Raw genomic sequence first — 16,066 nt, 5'->3', positions numbered from 1 at the left:
TTCCCGCCCCCCCCCCCACCACACACACACACCGCCCACACTTTTAAAGAACGGGCTCTGAATACGAGACAAGGGTCGCTTTCTTCCCATCTGACTTCTTGTTCGGGAAAATTCACGATTTATAACTTTACTTAAGGTTTTTACTTCAGATGTTTGCCTGGCGCCCATATTTTATTTACCCCGCCGGTCTAATTTTATTAGCTTGAGGCCGGCGTTATTTGCTACGGGTAAACCAATGGCTTTGTGATAGTCTTACCGCTTCCTGGCCCACCTTCCGCTAGTGGGTCAACAGGTCGAGTTTTGTGTGCAAAGAGCATAATGGCGTGATGAACGCAGCCGTGAGAGAAAATTACACTTCAGTCATTTTGTTCATTTCAGCTGTGACTTTGATTCTTTATTTATTACAGTACAAGCTACTCTTACTGTAGTCCAAACAGTATAATACATGATCCAGTACAAAACGGAGATACACACAAAATGTGTATTCGAGACAGTCTACAGTGACGTTTTGCCCAATGTGAGAAATAGGGCTTGAAAGACAATATTTAAAGAGTCCTTATCAATATGTTTGTATCCGGACATTGGCCACTTCATGGATCCCTTCATGATAACAAGATGTTATTGCTGAAAGTTAATTTTCAACATTTTCACAACTAGATAAGAAAAACGTCAATATACAATGTAGCAGGTATAGGGTTACTGTATAATCTAACGCAGGAACAGTATCAAATCCCGACACCTGTTTGATCCTGTTTGGTCCGGTGCCTAGCTGCCACACCTTTTACCAGTTCAAACTAGTCATGTTCTATCTGTAAATACACGTGTTTTCCATGGTGAGAAGGACCTGTATAGCTAGATAAACAAATGCTTGTACATGGTAAGAGGTTGTTTTCTGAGTAAGGATCACTATGCCATATGGGTAAGGGTGTACTCGACAGGTCCTATATTTCTACAATGCCATTCTTTCTAAAGCCTAGATTCACACACTGATAAAAGCGACTGTACATAGTTTTATCACTTGTGCCACCACACCAAAACAAGCGATATTTTGTTTCTATGCTCAAATGTTAGTAATATATCCGCTCACCTTTTGTACCTAACTATATATAACTTAAAAAGGGTGAATAGTTTAATGATTTTACGACCTCTTATAGATGGTGTTGCAACAATGGTCGTGTTCGCCTCCTTTGTTAAACAACGGTAGAATTTCAAAGCACACTTCAAAGGTTTACGACAAAATGGCTTATCTTAGATAAGTATATCATAGCCAAAGTATATAACATCACAGCTATGCTTTAACTTCTAAGCAAAACCGACGGCTATGATTTATCACAAGCCCCCCCCTCCCCAATATTCTACTATGATACAAACGATACGCATTCCTCTGTTGACACGCGAAGAAAGAGTCGGTCTTTGGGGAGGGACTATTGCTATGGACAGAGGGAGTTTTTCACTGAGGGATTTTTTCACGGAGGGATTTTTTTTTTCACGAAGGGGGTTTTGGCGGTGAAAAAGTCCCTCAGTGGCAAAAGTCTAGCCTCTACCAGGCTTGGGGAGGTGACTGGAAAGAGTAGAAATCGGCCAGATAGAGAGATAAGCATGCCAAGGGAGTTTGTCCGTTGAGAGAACATTTGAGAGGCTAGCAAAAGTCCCTCCCGGCAAAACTCCCTCGGCGGCGTAACTCGCCTTGCTCCCCGGAGAAAAATTTAATGCCCCCGCCACACACTAGTGCGTCTGGGAAGGAGGCTAGTCTTCGGTTAACTTCCGAATACAAAACCGACGGCTATGCTTTATCACAAGTGAAGCCCTCCTCCCCCAAGTATTTTACTATGATACAAACGATACGCATTCCTCTGCTGATACGCCAGGAAAGAGTCGGTCTTCGGTTCAGTTGTCGCCCTCGAGCTCAGACAGGGCAACGTTGTCCAGTGAGGTCAGAGCTTGCTGTAAGTCTCCCAGTGATTCAAGGGACGGCGGTTCTGTGTTCTCCACTGGGAAATTCAACTTCTCTACTATCATATCAGGCAGGGGTACTGGTTGGACATTCCCCTTTTCTGAAAGTTTGAAAACAGATAAGCATTTCTGTTATGATACGTTAACAATACGGTGTATACATAAGTTAGCTTTATAGCTAGGCATGTTTTAACATGAATATGTACATCCGCCCTTTAACAGGTTGATATATATATAAATGGCCGGAAGGAAACTTTGATCTGTTCCGCCACACTTAATCTTTGGTGTTAGTTTGACGCCAGCGAGACACACCTTTGTTGTAATAGCCATAGTGCACATGCATGCAGTTACAGTTCTAACTTGAGCAAGCGTCCGTGGGGTAACATATAAAATTCCTTTATACACATGTAAGTTATACTGTCAAAAATCAAATGGATTTTAGTATCTTAGAAGGATAGGGCAGACGAATGAGGTAATGTGGGTGGGTGCACGTGGGTGTTTGTGTTGTTAGCACCCTGGTAAGTCCATTATCTTATTGTTCCCAATATGTTTAACGTCTTACTTTCGCGGTTACCCAAGATAACCTCGTTCTGTCGTTTCTTCTTCCGGAGAATTATCGCCGTGACCACAGCTCCCACCGCGACAAGCAACAACGTGAGACACGCGACCACAACCCAGACCCACACAGCTGGCTGCCCGGCTGGTGGTTCTGTGCCTGAAAATAGCAGTACAGTCATGCTACGTTGTATCTCTAAGGACGTTATTCAATGTATCAGGTTCCAATCACATGTTATGGGACGCTAAACCGTGTTTACCTACATGTAGATCCTAATCTTAAAGCATATCCTGGATGACAGTAAGACAAATTGGCCAGATGCAGAGTGGGTCCGCATTCAATGTTGGTGGGGGTAGCGACAAATACAACAACAATTTCTTTAAGTGAACAAACGGGCCGTATATAAAAAGATCTTCCCCCATCAACCTCTGTTTAGAGAGTACCTATATCCTAGCTGCCCTCTTTACGTCAAACTGTCTCCTCGCTAAAACAGGTGGCTGTTTTCATATATTATCAATATACAGGTCTTGTACATTAATAATATAATATATGAAAACATTATTTGAAGGATTTTGAGCATTTCATACGTGTACTCTATATCGTTGGTGAGCCAAGTTGTGAATTCAGCCGAGTGATTTGCTATACAGATACAAGCAAAACGGTAGCTTGCTTCCGCTCATTAATTGTAGCCGTGTCGGAGATCAAGGTCGAAGAAAATTTGAACGAACAAAAGACACGCACTCGGGCGAACTTCCTTTCCGTACCACATCTACTGTGCACACGTAAGCGTGAGTCAGCACCTATTAAACACTGTAAAAGTCATAAAATCTGCAAATGCGAAAAATCAAATGTTTTACAGAACAAACGGGGCAAGTGTGAGTCAGCACTAGTATTAAACACTGTAAAGGCATAAAATCTGGAAATGCTAGCTAGACATTAAATCTTTTTTTAGTTCAGACCCACATTCAGGGAGTGACAGGAAGCAATAGTTGTGCCCCATGATAAATCGCTTGTAGCGTGTTTTGAGGTACAACCTAATGGTTCGCTGAGCACTTAATTGGCAGATAAGGAGTCACTCTCACTACTGATCTTTATCTAGTCAGATGTGTAGGTCAACAGGACAGGAAGCCTTGAGTGCGGCGGCGGATAAAACAGATGCCGCCGCCATGACCCAGGGTTCACTCTTATAATACTTAGCGGTATACAATACACCGTGACGGCAGATGGGTGAAAGAAGAACGTCTACGTACATTACCTGTCATCCCTTCCCGAGCAGCCAGTTGTAGCGCATCTGTCACTGACTGTCCCAGAAAATCTATGAAACACAAAATATTTTCTTTCAGATGACCGTTTATAGTTGGCAGGCAAATCAAACACTCTAAATAACCCTTCATTCAAATATGAACATGAGAGAAGAAATATATTTCCTTACCTATACACTTCTGTGTTGAACATATCCCGGTGTTAGGAAACTCCACACACAGATCGCACGACATACAGTCATATATCGGGTCTATTTCAAACGCCATCCCCTCAGGACAGGTGGGAACAACAGTCGGCATCTTGGCGCGGTGGTGGTGAAAGAATGGTGATAACTCGATGTTTTCTGTGGTGATGGCTGCTGTTGACAATCGTCTGTCTCCAAAGAACAAGGTGGCGCCGGCTACTGGGTCGGTAAATCCTAGACGTATGATGCACTAACTGCCCTTCATAAAATCTATAATTTCTTCAACGTGGACCAACGTGAAATGACACTAAACTCTGCTCCACCACACAGCGTTTTTTAAATGCCCTCTGTCATTGTCTGTGCCGGTTCTGGGGTAAGATCTGTGAAACTCCCATTGTTCCCCAGAGCCAGCCAATCAGGTGCATCATTTACGTACTAAGTATTTGCCTTCGTCTGGCGCACCCATCTAACCCCCACATAGCTCCCGTGCTTGCTGATGAAAGGCGTATTATAAAGGTCAGACAGGGTCAATGGCGTCACGTCCTGGTTCTTGTACCCAATGACTTCTGTGTTATTCATCTTGCTCAAATCAAGGATCACTTCAAAAGCAATTTCTCTCTCAAATCATTTATATTATTACACAAGGAAACTGTTACTCAGGCAAGTGGATAGGCGAAAATGAGAAACCCACATTTTGTAACGCATACCTTGTGACCATTGTACAATGATGTCTCACTTACGGTGATGCTGTTTACAATGGAAAGAATATATTGTTCTCCAGAGCCTATATAATCTAGAACTATTTATGAATTCGAAAAGTTGTGGCTCGATATGTTAAATGAAACGTCTGACAGTTTTCAAAATCTACCTGTGTATATCATAATATCTAACCTTTAATCGAGTGATTTACTAGTAGCATATCATTGCCATGTAGTTTTCAGCCATTACTGCCCTGAAGTTGTTGTTGATCTCAGTTGCAGGGCAGTCCCACGCCACGTGTGACCTTGAGTTATTAGGATCGAGAGGCGGAGGCTTCAAACTTCAAAGAACGGTAATAAGATAGCTAACGGCACTCGTTAAGTGTAAAAAAAATGTTACAAGTGCTACAGGGTCATGATCAAAGCTACATATATCTTCCTTTCTTGTGGAACCTCAAAATTTCTGTGGCACTCCTTGTTGGGGTACAATTTGGTACTACCGATTTACTTTCCCATCGACGTCTATTATAAATATGCTGACTTAAGGTCTAGTCTCATCAAAAACATATTTCTTAATTGTGAAGTAAAAATTGTGAAAACCGTGATAACGATGGCTCGCTTCTGAAACACACGAAACATCACCTATAGTTGTTTTTCACAACAGCCAGGCTACAAGCGTCGCACATACCTCGTTGACGTACAAACATTACCATTATTTGGTTGTTATAGAGTTCATATAGACGCACTTCCGATTGTAATCACCCCACTTCACCCGGACTCCCGCACACGTTGGCGTTTGGTCTCGGGCGACTTTGCTAATACAAAGGAATGGCATGTATCACCCGCACAGCAACAAGGGGTAAAATACCAACATCACACAGTTATGGGACTTCTTATCTTTAAATCAAAATCGGGCGATATGTCGGCAAACACCCGAACCCGAGCGAGCACAGAAGTCAAGACTGTTGCTATGCACGGTGGTGACATATTTTAGCAACATTTAGTATGCTTCCTAAACCACTTGTACAGAGCACAGCGAGGTAAAACCAACATCTTAACCTGTGAGTTGAGAGAGTGTACTAATTGAAGAAATCTATATTTTACACACATTACGTTTAATGTTTGCACATTGTCGGTCAATTGGTACTTTAAATCGGCAAACATTACCGTCACAGAACTGTAAAACGTGATGGATATGCACCAACTTAAATCTTACGGAAACATTTACGTAATATAGAGTTGTTGCATGAGGATTACCAAGGGGTATCCACAGTGTTGTGTATTTGCACGCTCCCTTTAGACCTTTAGCCTAGGTGCAAGACTCCGCGCGACGCGATACTCCCTTCGGCCAGGGAAAGTCACACGCCCCGCTCCCAGATTTGGCACCAGGGGTCTAATTCATCTCTCGCCCCTGGATAGATATTCTGGGAAGGGTGTCAACTCTGGGCGCGGGGTAGCCGCGGCGACTGTTGCAGGGCTTCTCTTGCTTGCAGTCTTTTACATTAGCCCTAACAAGACTAATGTAAAAGACTGCAAGCAAGAGAAGCCCTGCAACAGTTGCCGCGGCTATGAGCGGGGTAGGAGCGGGCGTGTTGGAAGGCGCGTGTCGGGTGAGAGCGGGTTGAGGGATCACTGACAACCCCCCCCCCCCAATTACACCTGTTCCACGTTGTCACCTTTTACCTCCGGATCCCATTAAACATGGAACAATAGACGTTAGGTGTGGCCAGCGGATGTTTTCCGTACGATACGAGCAGACTTCCGTTAGTCCTCAAATAGCCTAAATATAGAACGCTTCCCCCGCTGTCGTCAGGTGTATTCTGTAAAACCGAAGACCGAAGGGCAGGGACCGAAATCAACTAAGGTCACCTTGTGGTCAACCGATGGAATCCCTCAGTTTTGCCTCCAGATTTCCCGTGTCTATGTACAGATGGGATTGACAATGAACTTACGGGTAGTACATGTTTTCAGTCTGCCGAAAAACAAGTCAATATGCTCTTATCAAAATTGGTCTTTGAACAAGCCGCAGACTATTCCCCAAATACCGTACAATGGGGGCTAAATTAATCCTAGCCTGACACCAGACACTTCCCCCACATGTAAGTTTCCCCATGGTAGACACATGAGACATGTGATCATGAATTACAAAATCACCTCGCCTGACCGTACAGTGGCACACTTCCTGTTGCCCTGTAAAAACAAAAGATTAGTTTCACGCTCTCGCAACGTCTTCGCTTCCTGATTTACCGCATATAACGTTATAACCAAGGAGCGTAAAATCAAGGTCCCGACTTTATAAGTAGTTCCATTGTGCAACAAACCATCTGTTGGAGAGCCCGCCTAGTCATGCCCAAAATAGCTAGCCTTCTCAGGGCTAGCTACCCTGTGTGCCAGACTAGTATCGGGCCGTTAGCCGTTTTCCTTCGGCAGCCAGAAGCCCTGCGACCGCCTATCTACATTACTGCTACGGGGGAGTTCCTCGGCGTAGCCTTGTAGAGAGCATTAAGTCTTTGAAGCCGCTGATAACGACCTTATCAATCAAAGAGTGGGCTGAGAGGGCACCCTCCGTGTTGAGAGGAGGTTGGCAAAGTGTCAACAACTTTTCAGTTCAGAGGCACACCGCACGCCTTGTGTGTTCCTTTCAAACTATCAAAGTTTGAAAAGTCTGAAAGTCACTATATAGTCATTAGCGGTCTATTCAAAGTATTAGCGGCAAACTTTGAAGACTTGTGTTACCACGTTACGTGACAGGGCACCTGTGTAGTTACTTTTTCAAGGTGAGATGCCAATAGTCTGTATAGATACACGAAAAGTAAAATTCATACTCAGTTGCTTAAGTAACTTATAGTCATGACTTATGTTCTAAAATCATCTGAATGTTATAAGCCCTTGTTAAATCAAAATTAAATGCCATCCTTTCTTTATTGGAAACAAAACAGAGCCAGTTTATCACATAATAAACCATTTCATAGAAACACTGGCGAACTTGAACACGACTATACTACATTAAAGCAAAATAAAGATACAAACATGAACAGATTGACAGATTACGCTATACCAACAATATCTGGACATTTCGAATGTCTTCTGAACAGTTTTATATAATTCGGTATAATAGGTTTATTGGCAATTCTTGCCCGAAGGCGAATTGCAAGTACGCTGACTAACCTAAAGGCTTAGTTCTAAGTCTATTATCTATTATAATGTTAAGTATAAGTCATCCAGCAAAACCTAATCTCCAAGCAGATCTTTTGGTGGCCGAATGGGCCGGCTGTCAGAAAAAAACGGGGCATAGAAAAAGGTCACAATCTCCCCATTCAACCTCTGCTTGGAGAGTAGCAAAACCAGCAAGAGCAGGTCGACCTGCCTATATCGAGAGTATCCAGTTGGCCCCTGAAGATTGCATAGTTTTCCTATCCATGTCCTGGGTGCCAAACTGCTTCCAGGGCCTACATAGACCAATTTCCCGGCTCCAGGGCCAACATGCCCCAAATGAGACACCGTTGAATCTGTGGGTAGGGTAGCCTGGATGCCAGACCCATAATACGCTAGGCCTAATCTCCAAGCAGGGTGGCGTATTGGACCCTCTCTGGCCGTTGGATACTGCCTAGCCAATTTGATACTGTCTTTTGTCACCCTAGGATCTGCTTTGAGATTAGGGCTAGACCTGTTAACGTTATGGGTTTGGCATCCAGGCTACCTGCCCACAAATTGTTACTGTAGAGTTTAGTCACACTGTGAGGGCTCTCCAAGCTCTTCGATGGACAATTGCACGTCCTCATGTTCTTGAGCTTCCCTGCCTGCGGCTGCGGTAGGATGCAAAGGTAGATATTGCACGGACCCCGTCCTGTCGGTAGGGATCACGCTGGTCTCTGGGGGAAGCAGTGGAAAAAAAAAAGAACGTTTGTATCAGGCTTGTATTCTTGCCTGGGTCCCAGTCTATCCCACATGTGCAATAGACTGCATCGTTAAGATTACGAATAAGGCTTGTTTGACTCTGTATGCATTTCTTTGCAACAGGTCGGTAATTTAAATGTTAACTATCACAAGATGTATATTTCTGTTTATTCTAAACTACAGTAAGTTTTGTAAAAGGTTTCATTTTTTCTTTTATGCCCCCTAGTTTCCAAATAATTGAAGGAGGTACGGAAGAATGCTTGGAGGCACCAAGGGGGGTTTTAGGTGTATCATTCTGCCTACCTATAGCTAGTTTTGTTCTGCAGTACCACCATAGGAGAAGGACAGCGACAGCAAAAGCCACGGTGCCAACCATCGCAGACATGGGTTCAGAAACACCTGTATTGAATACAGACGGTTACGGCATTTCACACAAAATTGATATTGTGTGTTACTGTGAAACATCTGGAGACACTAACGAAAATTAAATAGCAATTGTCATTGCCATGGCCTAGCCTCCTTCGCAGACTTCTGATGCGGCGTTTTTTTTTTCGGGGAGCGACGGGAGTTATGCCGCGGAGGGACAGTTAATGAATGAATGAAGACCTTTATTGTACATTTTGCCCCACTGGGCTAAAGACAGGTCACATATTGACAAAGTACATCATCAATGTTGATAATAAAACAGCTATAGTACACAAGAACGTTCAACTTCCTCTCGCTTTCTGGTAATCTTATAAATGTAGTTGGCTGTATGAGTAGTTAGAGCTGGTTTGTTAAAGACTACAAGGAATATAAATTTCTCTATACTATTCAAATACTTAAATTGGGAGTATTTGCTTGACACAAAATCGAAAAGAACGTTTCTTTCGCTGTCATACATGGAACAATCCACAATAAAATGTACCTCGTCTTCTACTTTACCTAAACTACAATATTGGCAGATTCTTTGCTCTAGAGGAGTGCGGTTATGTCTTCCTGATTCAATTCGCAAATTAAAATTGTGACAACTGATTCTTAGTTTAGTAATGGCAGATCTGTGACGTACATTTGCGATCTTAAGATAATCTTCTTCGTTATATGAGTGTTTTAATAATCTGTATGTTCGAAGTTTATTTTTTGAATTAGCAACTCTATTATCGTTGTGGATTTCGGAAAGGAATGTTTGGAAATGAATATCTTTTAAACGCTGATAAATTGCTGAGATAATTTGGGGCGTATTTGAGCCGATTGATTGAACGCTTTGCCATACGAAAGAATAACCGCATTTCTCTAGACTGTTGCGTACACCAGACGCCCAACACTTGGTACCTGTAGCTTCTAACTCTATTTGACACAAGAGGGCGTTAATTTCCGAGCATTCTTGATTCGCGGAAACCGCGCGGAAACTACAGTCTCTCCCCGGCAAAGTCCCACGGCGGCAAAACCGTCCCTCTGCGGCATAACTCCCGTCGCTCCACGAATAAAAAACAACGCCGCCGCATCAGAAGTCTGCGTAGGAGGCTAGCCTTGGCTTTGGATTCTTCCTGTCTGTTTTAACTCTCATTTCCCACAACTAGCATAGGCTTTGGATGACACTTGATATTGGATTGCACACTAACATACGGGGTATTCCGTCCCGGCCCTCCCGGTCCCGGCCCTCCCGCGAGTCGGATCGCCCTCCGGCCTGCGGCCGTCGGGCGATCCGACCCGCGGTCGGGCCGATACCTCGGGCGATACGGAATACCCCGTGTTGTATTCTATATATATCAGACGGATCTTCAACAAAATATGTCTCTTCCTCTGTCTCTTCCTCTACCGTGGGAATCTAATGGTTCTAATTTCAAAGTGCATGTGCGGTTTTTGGTGGAGCCACTGGGCCATGCAGGTGCAGATTTGAACTCAGGCTGAGGATGTTATCAAAACACGGCCGTGTCATTCAAAGCATGGTGGTAGAACTCTACCTCCTCCAAAGTCATTCATCTTCCGAGCAAGGAATTCCGCACGCCGTGACCGTTTTGACAGGGGGAGCGATCGATGATGTATCATTCTTCTAATCACTTTTAACAAGCAACAGTTTGTAAAATGCCAACGAAATTAGTCTCCACCAGACTCCTTTTGCAGGCTGAATGCATACTGTAGTAGAAATCGGCCTAAAAGGGATATCATTGGCCAGAGTAGATGGCCACCGATAGAATTCTGCCCAATAATATCCAAGCCGCGGCCGATTTCTACTATTTATTTAGCCTGCAAAAGGAGTCTGGTGGAGACTACAACGAAGACTATAACGGTGTTATCCATACTCTAAGGGATTTTTGCTATCTTTCATTATACACAAAATACGCAGTAAACAGTGAGCTGAAATTCTGTAAACTCGGAGTGTAGCAGCACTAATCCGCAGGTCTGTGGGACCTCTCTGGTGGAAGGACCTCTTTTCAACTCATTGAAGATATGTCATGACCTCCCATCAGTCTTGTCGGTCAGATTCTCGCCGGCGTGTTTCGTGGCCTTCCTTATCTATGTCGGTTATCAGTACTACTGTCGTTCAGTACATGTGTAGCCGTCCTTCCAATCGTAGCTAGGCAGGGAGACTTATACATTGTAGTTTCAACTTCTCAGACACAAAATGTTACAAGAAAACTCCGTTCTTAAGCTTAATCTTCGTTAAGCGTTACTGAGTACACTGCTCTGACTGAGAACTCGCACCACAAAACACGAAAGATAACACCCGTCACCGCGGCCGGTTGCCATGATCAGGCCCGCGGGCGCGAGTCGCCCTTGCCGCAAAGTGAAGCCCTGACAACAACGGCACTAACAACCCTTGGTGTCGGACCGTTGGCAGCTCTTAATTGCTATAGGGTGAGTTCCTCGGCTAAAGGGCTTACATCAGTCAAAGTCAGCCTAGGTGCCATCCTATTTTGTATGCCGGGGCTCCCATACTCGCTCCCTAAAAATATATGGGAGCCCCGGCATAAAATGGTAAGTACCTATGGTAAGTAAAAACTTACCTTGACAGGACACTGACTTGCTTTGGACACGATCAAGGCGAGTCACGAGATAAAACGTTCTTCGAGTCCGTTATTCTGCTTCCTCCAAACAGCAACTGGGAGAAAACTTTCAAGGAAAGTCCACTACACCTGCCAGCGAACGCACATTTTTTTACCGCAGGGGTGTGCATACTACACGATTTGTTTTCGTCTTTGATTCTCCCCCACTGTATATAGCAGGATACGTACAGTATAGACGTTTTTGTAATGTTTACCCGAGCATTTAATGTTGTGAAGTATAAACGCTTACGATTGTCGTAAATTCCGAAAACTATAAATATGGTCTCCCTTTGGATTTGAATGGTTTGTCCATGACGTGTAACTTAGGCCTGGCCGGTGTACATGTCGTAGCGACAGATGTTTGTTTCTCGAAACATCCACACATCCACTCTCATTCATGTATTACTCCGCCGTGTACCCTAAACTAGTACCAACCCAAAAAGTAAACGGCTTTATGCAAGTGTGTTTTTATTGGTGAGAATTATCTTTTCAGCCAACTTAACGGATCTAAAACGTCAAAGTAGTGAAAGCTTGTTTGTAACTGAAGAGATTAGCACGTAATTGTTGGCAGCCGCGCCGTGGACAGTTAAGTGGCCTGACGTGTTTTGCGTAATGCGGTCTTGCGTTTCGAGGGCCTGTTAGGGGTAGCCGCTGAGTACTAGTGTTGTTTGTAATTGCCAATCGTCTTTGATTCTAGCTTGTAGCCATTTATCTTTATATCTGCTGTTTTACCGACAACGATTTACCCCAACAAATTGCTACATGATCATAGATATGCGTGTGAAAATATATTAAACGATATCATATTAAGGCGTGAATAGTTTCTTGACTTCTTTCGAAACCTCTTGTAGACCCCCATTAGCGCCATGCAGGTGATGCCCCGCAGCCGGGGAATCACATGCATGGTGTGTCACTAGCAAGAATTTTGTCCATCCCTCGGGAACTAGAAATACGATTCTTTGGCGCAACATACCCGCCAGACGGAATTCATTCTTTCCTAGAAGTAGAGCTATCGCAGGGTGGAACTCGCTGTCACAAAGTACAGTAGGGGCATTGTCATTAGATAGCCTTAAACAATGTCTTTAGTGTTAGACGTTCAGGGTTATGTTTAACGTCGTTCAGAGTAATGTGTCCAGTTGCCGCCGCGCCGCATGCCTGCGAAGCTGGTGTGTTACGCCGAATACAGATACGTATGCAGAGACATGACAGAGACTGTCCAATAGTAATACATTCTCGAAATATCACATGGATTACGTTATTCCCTTACTCAAAATCAAATCCTGTTTTCTGGATCGAACTTCTAGCATTTCGTGTTGCTGGATGTATAGATGTGATCATTTCATCTGTCACCCCATTACTAGGATAAACTTACCCCTGTCAACATTAGGACTTGCTTTTCTATTGAAGTTTTGTTTATTCAATGAAACTCAAAACACAGTACAGATTCTAAACCTCCTTGGTTAAAGTGGCTAAACGTTTCCCACATTGTTGTAATGCCGGTGATATAAAGTAAACATCAAAGTACTTGCGGCGAACTTTAAAGTTGTTCAAAGATCATTTGTCAACTGTCTCAACCTTCTAAAGTTCTAAAGGCTTGGGTAGGGCATTTTGGACGTCTTCCAATGCTAGGGAGAACACAAAGCATACCAGAAAATGCAAAAGTAATTAAACATGACAACACTGTAGTTTTATTAACTGCATGTACACACATGTACCATAAGATGACATCAAAGGAAAACGAAAAATTTTGCCACACATAACAAGATTGCTACTGATATATGGTATATTCTCGAAACTTCACATGGGTTGCATTGTACCCTTCCTCAAATCCTGGTGTCTATTTCTGCAGGTGGATGTATTGATGTAAACATCATTCGCGTGACGGTGGCAACTACTGTAAACATTCCGCAGCCACCCCCAATACTAAAAAGTTGTAAAAACACACCCCTGTATGTTTTGTCAAAACATGGAAGTAGAAATGGACTATTGAAGTTTTATTAAATAAAACTCAAAACACAGTTCCGTGTTTGTGAGGAAATTTCCTCTACATTTGTACTGATGAAGAGTACCGGATGGTACTTGAAACGTTTACACATTAAACTTTCAATTATCCAGTTGGAAAAGACTTAACAGCTTTATATATCTATTTATTGATGTAATCGTTTCACCTGACACGTAGTGGTGAAGCCATAATAAATACACGCGTACGACAATGCTGTCGTTTTATTCACTACTTGTATCCGGTACAATATTTTTGTAATAACATTTGATTTGATTTGATTTGATTTTATCAGTGTTATGTATTGATATATTGATTTGTTGTTGCAACAAAATCCATCTTTGATCTTATTTGTCTTCAACCTTACGAGGACCCAAAATTACAGTTACAGAAGTTACAGTTACGATTACATTTTTCAGTGAGGGAATACTACTATGAGTCTATTCTGCAACAACTCTTTCGGACGATCCTTGTTGCTCTTCCTGTACGGACAGTTTCAGCTCCTCTTCTGTGTTGTTTTCATCATCAGCTCTCTCTCGGCCGTTCGCTGTGGAAATACGGTAAGAAGGATGTCATACATGACTTCAGCTACCATGGGTCAGTTGGCAGCTGGGATGTATTGAAGATGTGAAGAACATGATTGTCTGATTTTCTTGTCGGATCTATTACCGTGAGAGTTGATATGTTGTACTCACCTCTGATCTTGTATAAGATTGCAAGGAGAAGGGCAACAGAAGCCAGGATAGACCCCAAGACTATGATGGCCACAATGCCTCCGCCCAGACCTTTTTCTAATTCTGAAACAATGTAAAAAAACGCCTTCTGCTTTAAACTAAATGATCACAGAAAAATATGCCAGAGATGTAACGTCAAGGTGCACTCTTCAAGTATTTGATAAATGTAAGAAAACACAATGGACATTTGAAAGGCGAAACTGATCGAAGAATGACTCACTTTCCTTTCCATGAACACCTGTGGTAGCTTGCAACGGCAGTGTTTTTCCGACGGTTAGGGTGGTGGGACCTGCGAAAGACGGAAATGAGTTTAGCGACATTGTATGTTTAACTTAATATCAATACAAGGACACACTTGCAGGTGACGTGTGCTCGGAATTATGGATCACTGCTTCTTGTAAAACTACATAAAATCTACAAGCGGGCCATTTGATGGCACCACCCGGATACATACATAATAGTAGTAGTATGTATCCGGGTAGTAGTAGTTTACAATACATAATTCATACCGTGTATATTTAGATGGCATGGTGAAATCCGGCCACGTTGAAAACCTCCTTTCCCCCTTCTACCCCAAGAATATAAAGGAAATCAACCAAACAATTTGACTAAGAAAAATATAGAAATAAATATCACTGTTTCACCATATTTCAAATACGTGGTCATGTTATCAATGCTTCAAGCTTCATTGCTTGATTATCAATTTGAAGCTGCAAAACGTTAACCTGCGAATTATATAATTATCAAGATCTTCTATCAATAACCCGTCACATACTGTAGTGTACGTGTTTCTGTTCCTTACCTGGACAGGCGTTGTTCTTGCACATTTCCATGTTCGGATACTCGTAACATAGAGTGCACGGGGGACAGTCCTGGTTGAACGGATCCCACACGCGGCCAGGCGGGCAGGTGTACGTCACCGCCCGAGGAGACCTGGTGGGCGCCGCGGTAACTCGAGTTCCCAACATCAGGACACACACGTGGACGGTTACGGAGAGAAGCCCAGGCATGACGAGGAGAACGTGGAGTATGTCTATTTCCAAAGTCTTCCGAGCTCAGCTCAGGTCAGATTTGTCCAGTCAGTCGCCACGTACGTCAAACTTGTAGTGAATATGTTGTGTAAGAAAAGGAGATCCAGTTTGGAAACGAATTTGTTCACGCGGCGTGCTCGCCTTGGTAACCAGTGCCGGGAGAAGCCGGGAGATTTAGTTGACTGACTCGAGCTCATACGTGACTGCAGCTGATCACGTCACCACAAACTCCCTTTGCACATAGCAGTTTACAATGGGGGTAGGGTTCTATGATTAGGTAAAAGAAATCATAAATAAAATGATCTCATAAATAGTATTATCGTCACAGAGGATTATCCTACCAATTATGATTATTTTGCTGTAATATAACCTTCTCATTATAAATTGATAATCTATACAAATGGGTAGTCAGCACCTGCACACCCCTTTTATATACTAGTAATGGATCACGCCTGAGTCAGGGGATTCCCCGGCACTCCCTAATCGTCAAGAGGCGCGTCATAACCGTCTGGACGACACCATCACGCATTGAGGGAAATCTTTTCTAAGTTTTAGTTTACGTGGAAAGGAATGTTTCATCACTAGCAAATATTTCCTCAAAATGTGATCTTTGACTTCACGGTCGCCACTGTTCACTTGCTAGTGTGGGAACGACCACCTGTCTTAATACCCCACGCCATGTGGGAGCAAACAAATTGTTTGCATAGTCCGTGTACAGTTACGCC

General features: G+C 43.2%; 2 protein-coding genes across 2 annotated transcripts; both read right to left on the bottom strand.

The window, feature by feature from the left end:
* Positions 1 to 1,751: 1,751 nt before the first annotated feature.
* On the bottom strand, positions 1,752 to 4,439 carry LOC109465950. Its single transcript, XM_019763438.1, has 4 exons — positions 3,942 to 4,439; positions 3,765 to 3,824; positions 2,516 to 2,668; positions 1,752 to 2,054 (listed from the first exon to the last, which is right to left on the bottom strand). The coding sequence occupies exons 1-4, from the start codon at positions 4,069 to 4,071 to the stop codon at positions 1,888 to 1,890; spliced, it is 510 nt and encodes a 169-aa protein (XP_019618997.1). The 5' UTR covers positions 4,072 to 4,439; the 3' UTR covers positions 1,752 to 1,887.
* Positions 4,440 to 13,308: 8,869 nt separating this feature from the next.
* Positions 13,309 to 15,527, bottom strand: LOC109465951. The gene is made up of 4 exons (XM_019763439.1): positions 15,113 to 15,527; positions 14,531 to 14,599; positions 14,272 to 14,373; positions 13,309 to 14,123 (listed from the first exon to the last, which is right to left on the bottom strand). Exons 1-4 carry the CDS (start codon positions 15,318 to 15,320, stop codon positions 14,017 to 14,019), a joined length of 486 nt encoding a protein of 161 aa, XP_019618998.1. The 5' UTR covers positions 15,321 to 15,527; the 3' UTR covers positions 13,309 to 14,016.
* Between the last annotated feature and the right edge of the window lie 539 nt (positions 15,528 to 16,066).

The sequence above is a fragment of the Branchiostoma belcheri genome, unplaced genomic scaffold, assembly GCF_001625305.1.
Source record: "Branchiostoma belcheri isolate BF01 breed outbred unplaced genomic scaffold, Haploidv18h27 scaffold16, whole genome shotgun sequence".
NCBI classification, from domain to species: domain Eukaryota; kingdom Metazoa; phylum Chordata; class Leptocardii; order Amphioxiformes; family Branchiostomatidae; genus Branchiostoma; species Branchiostoma belcheri.
Note: the sequence above shows the minus strand (reverse complement) of the source record. Positions and strands in the feature narration are given on the sequence as shown.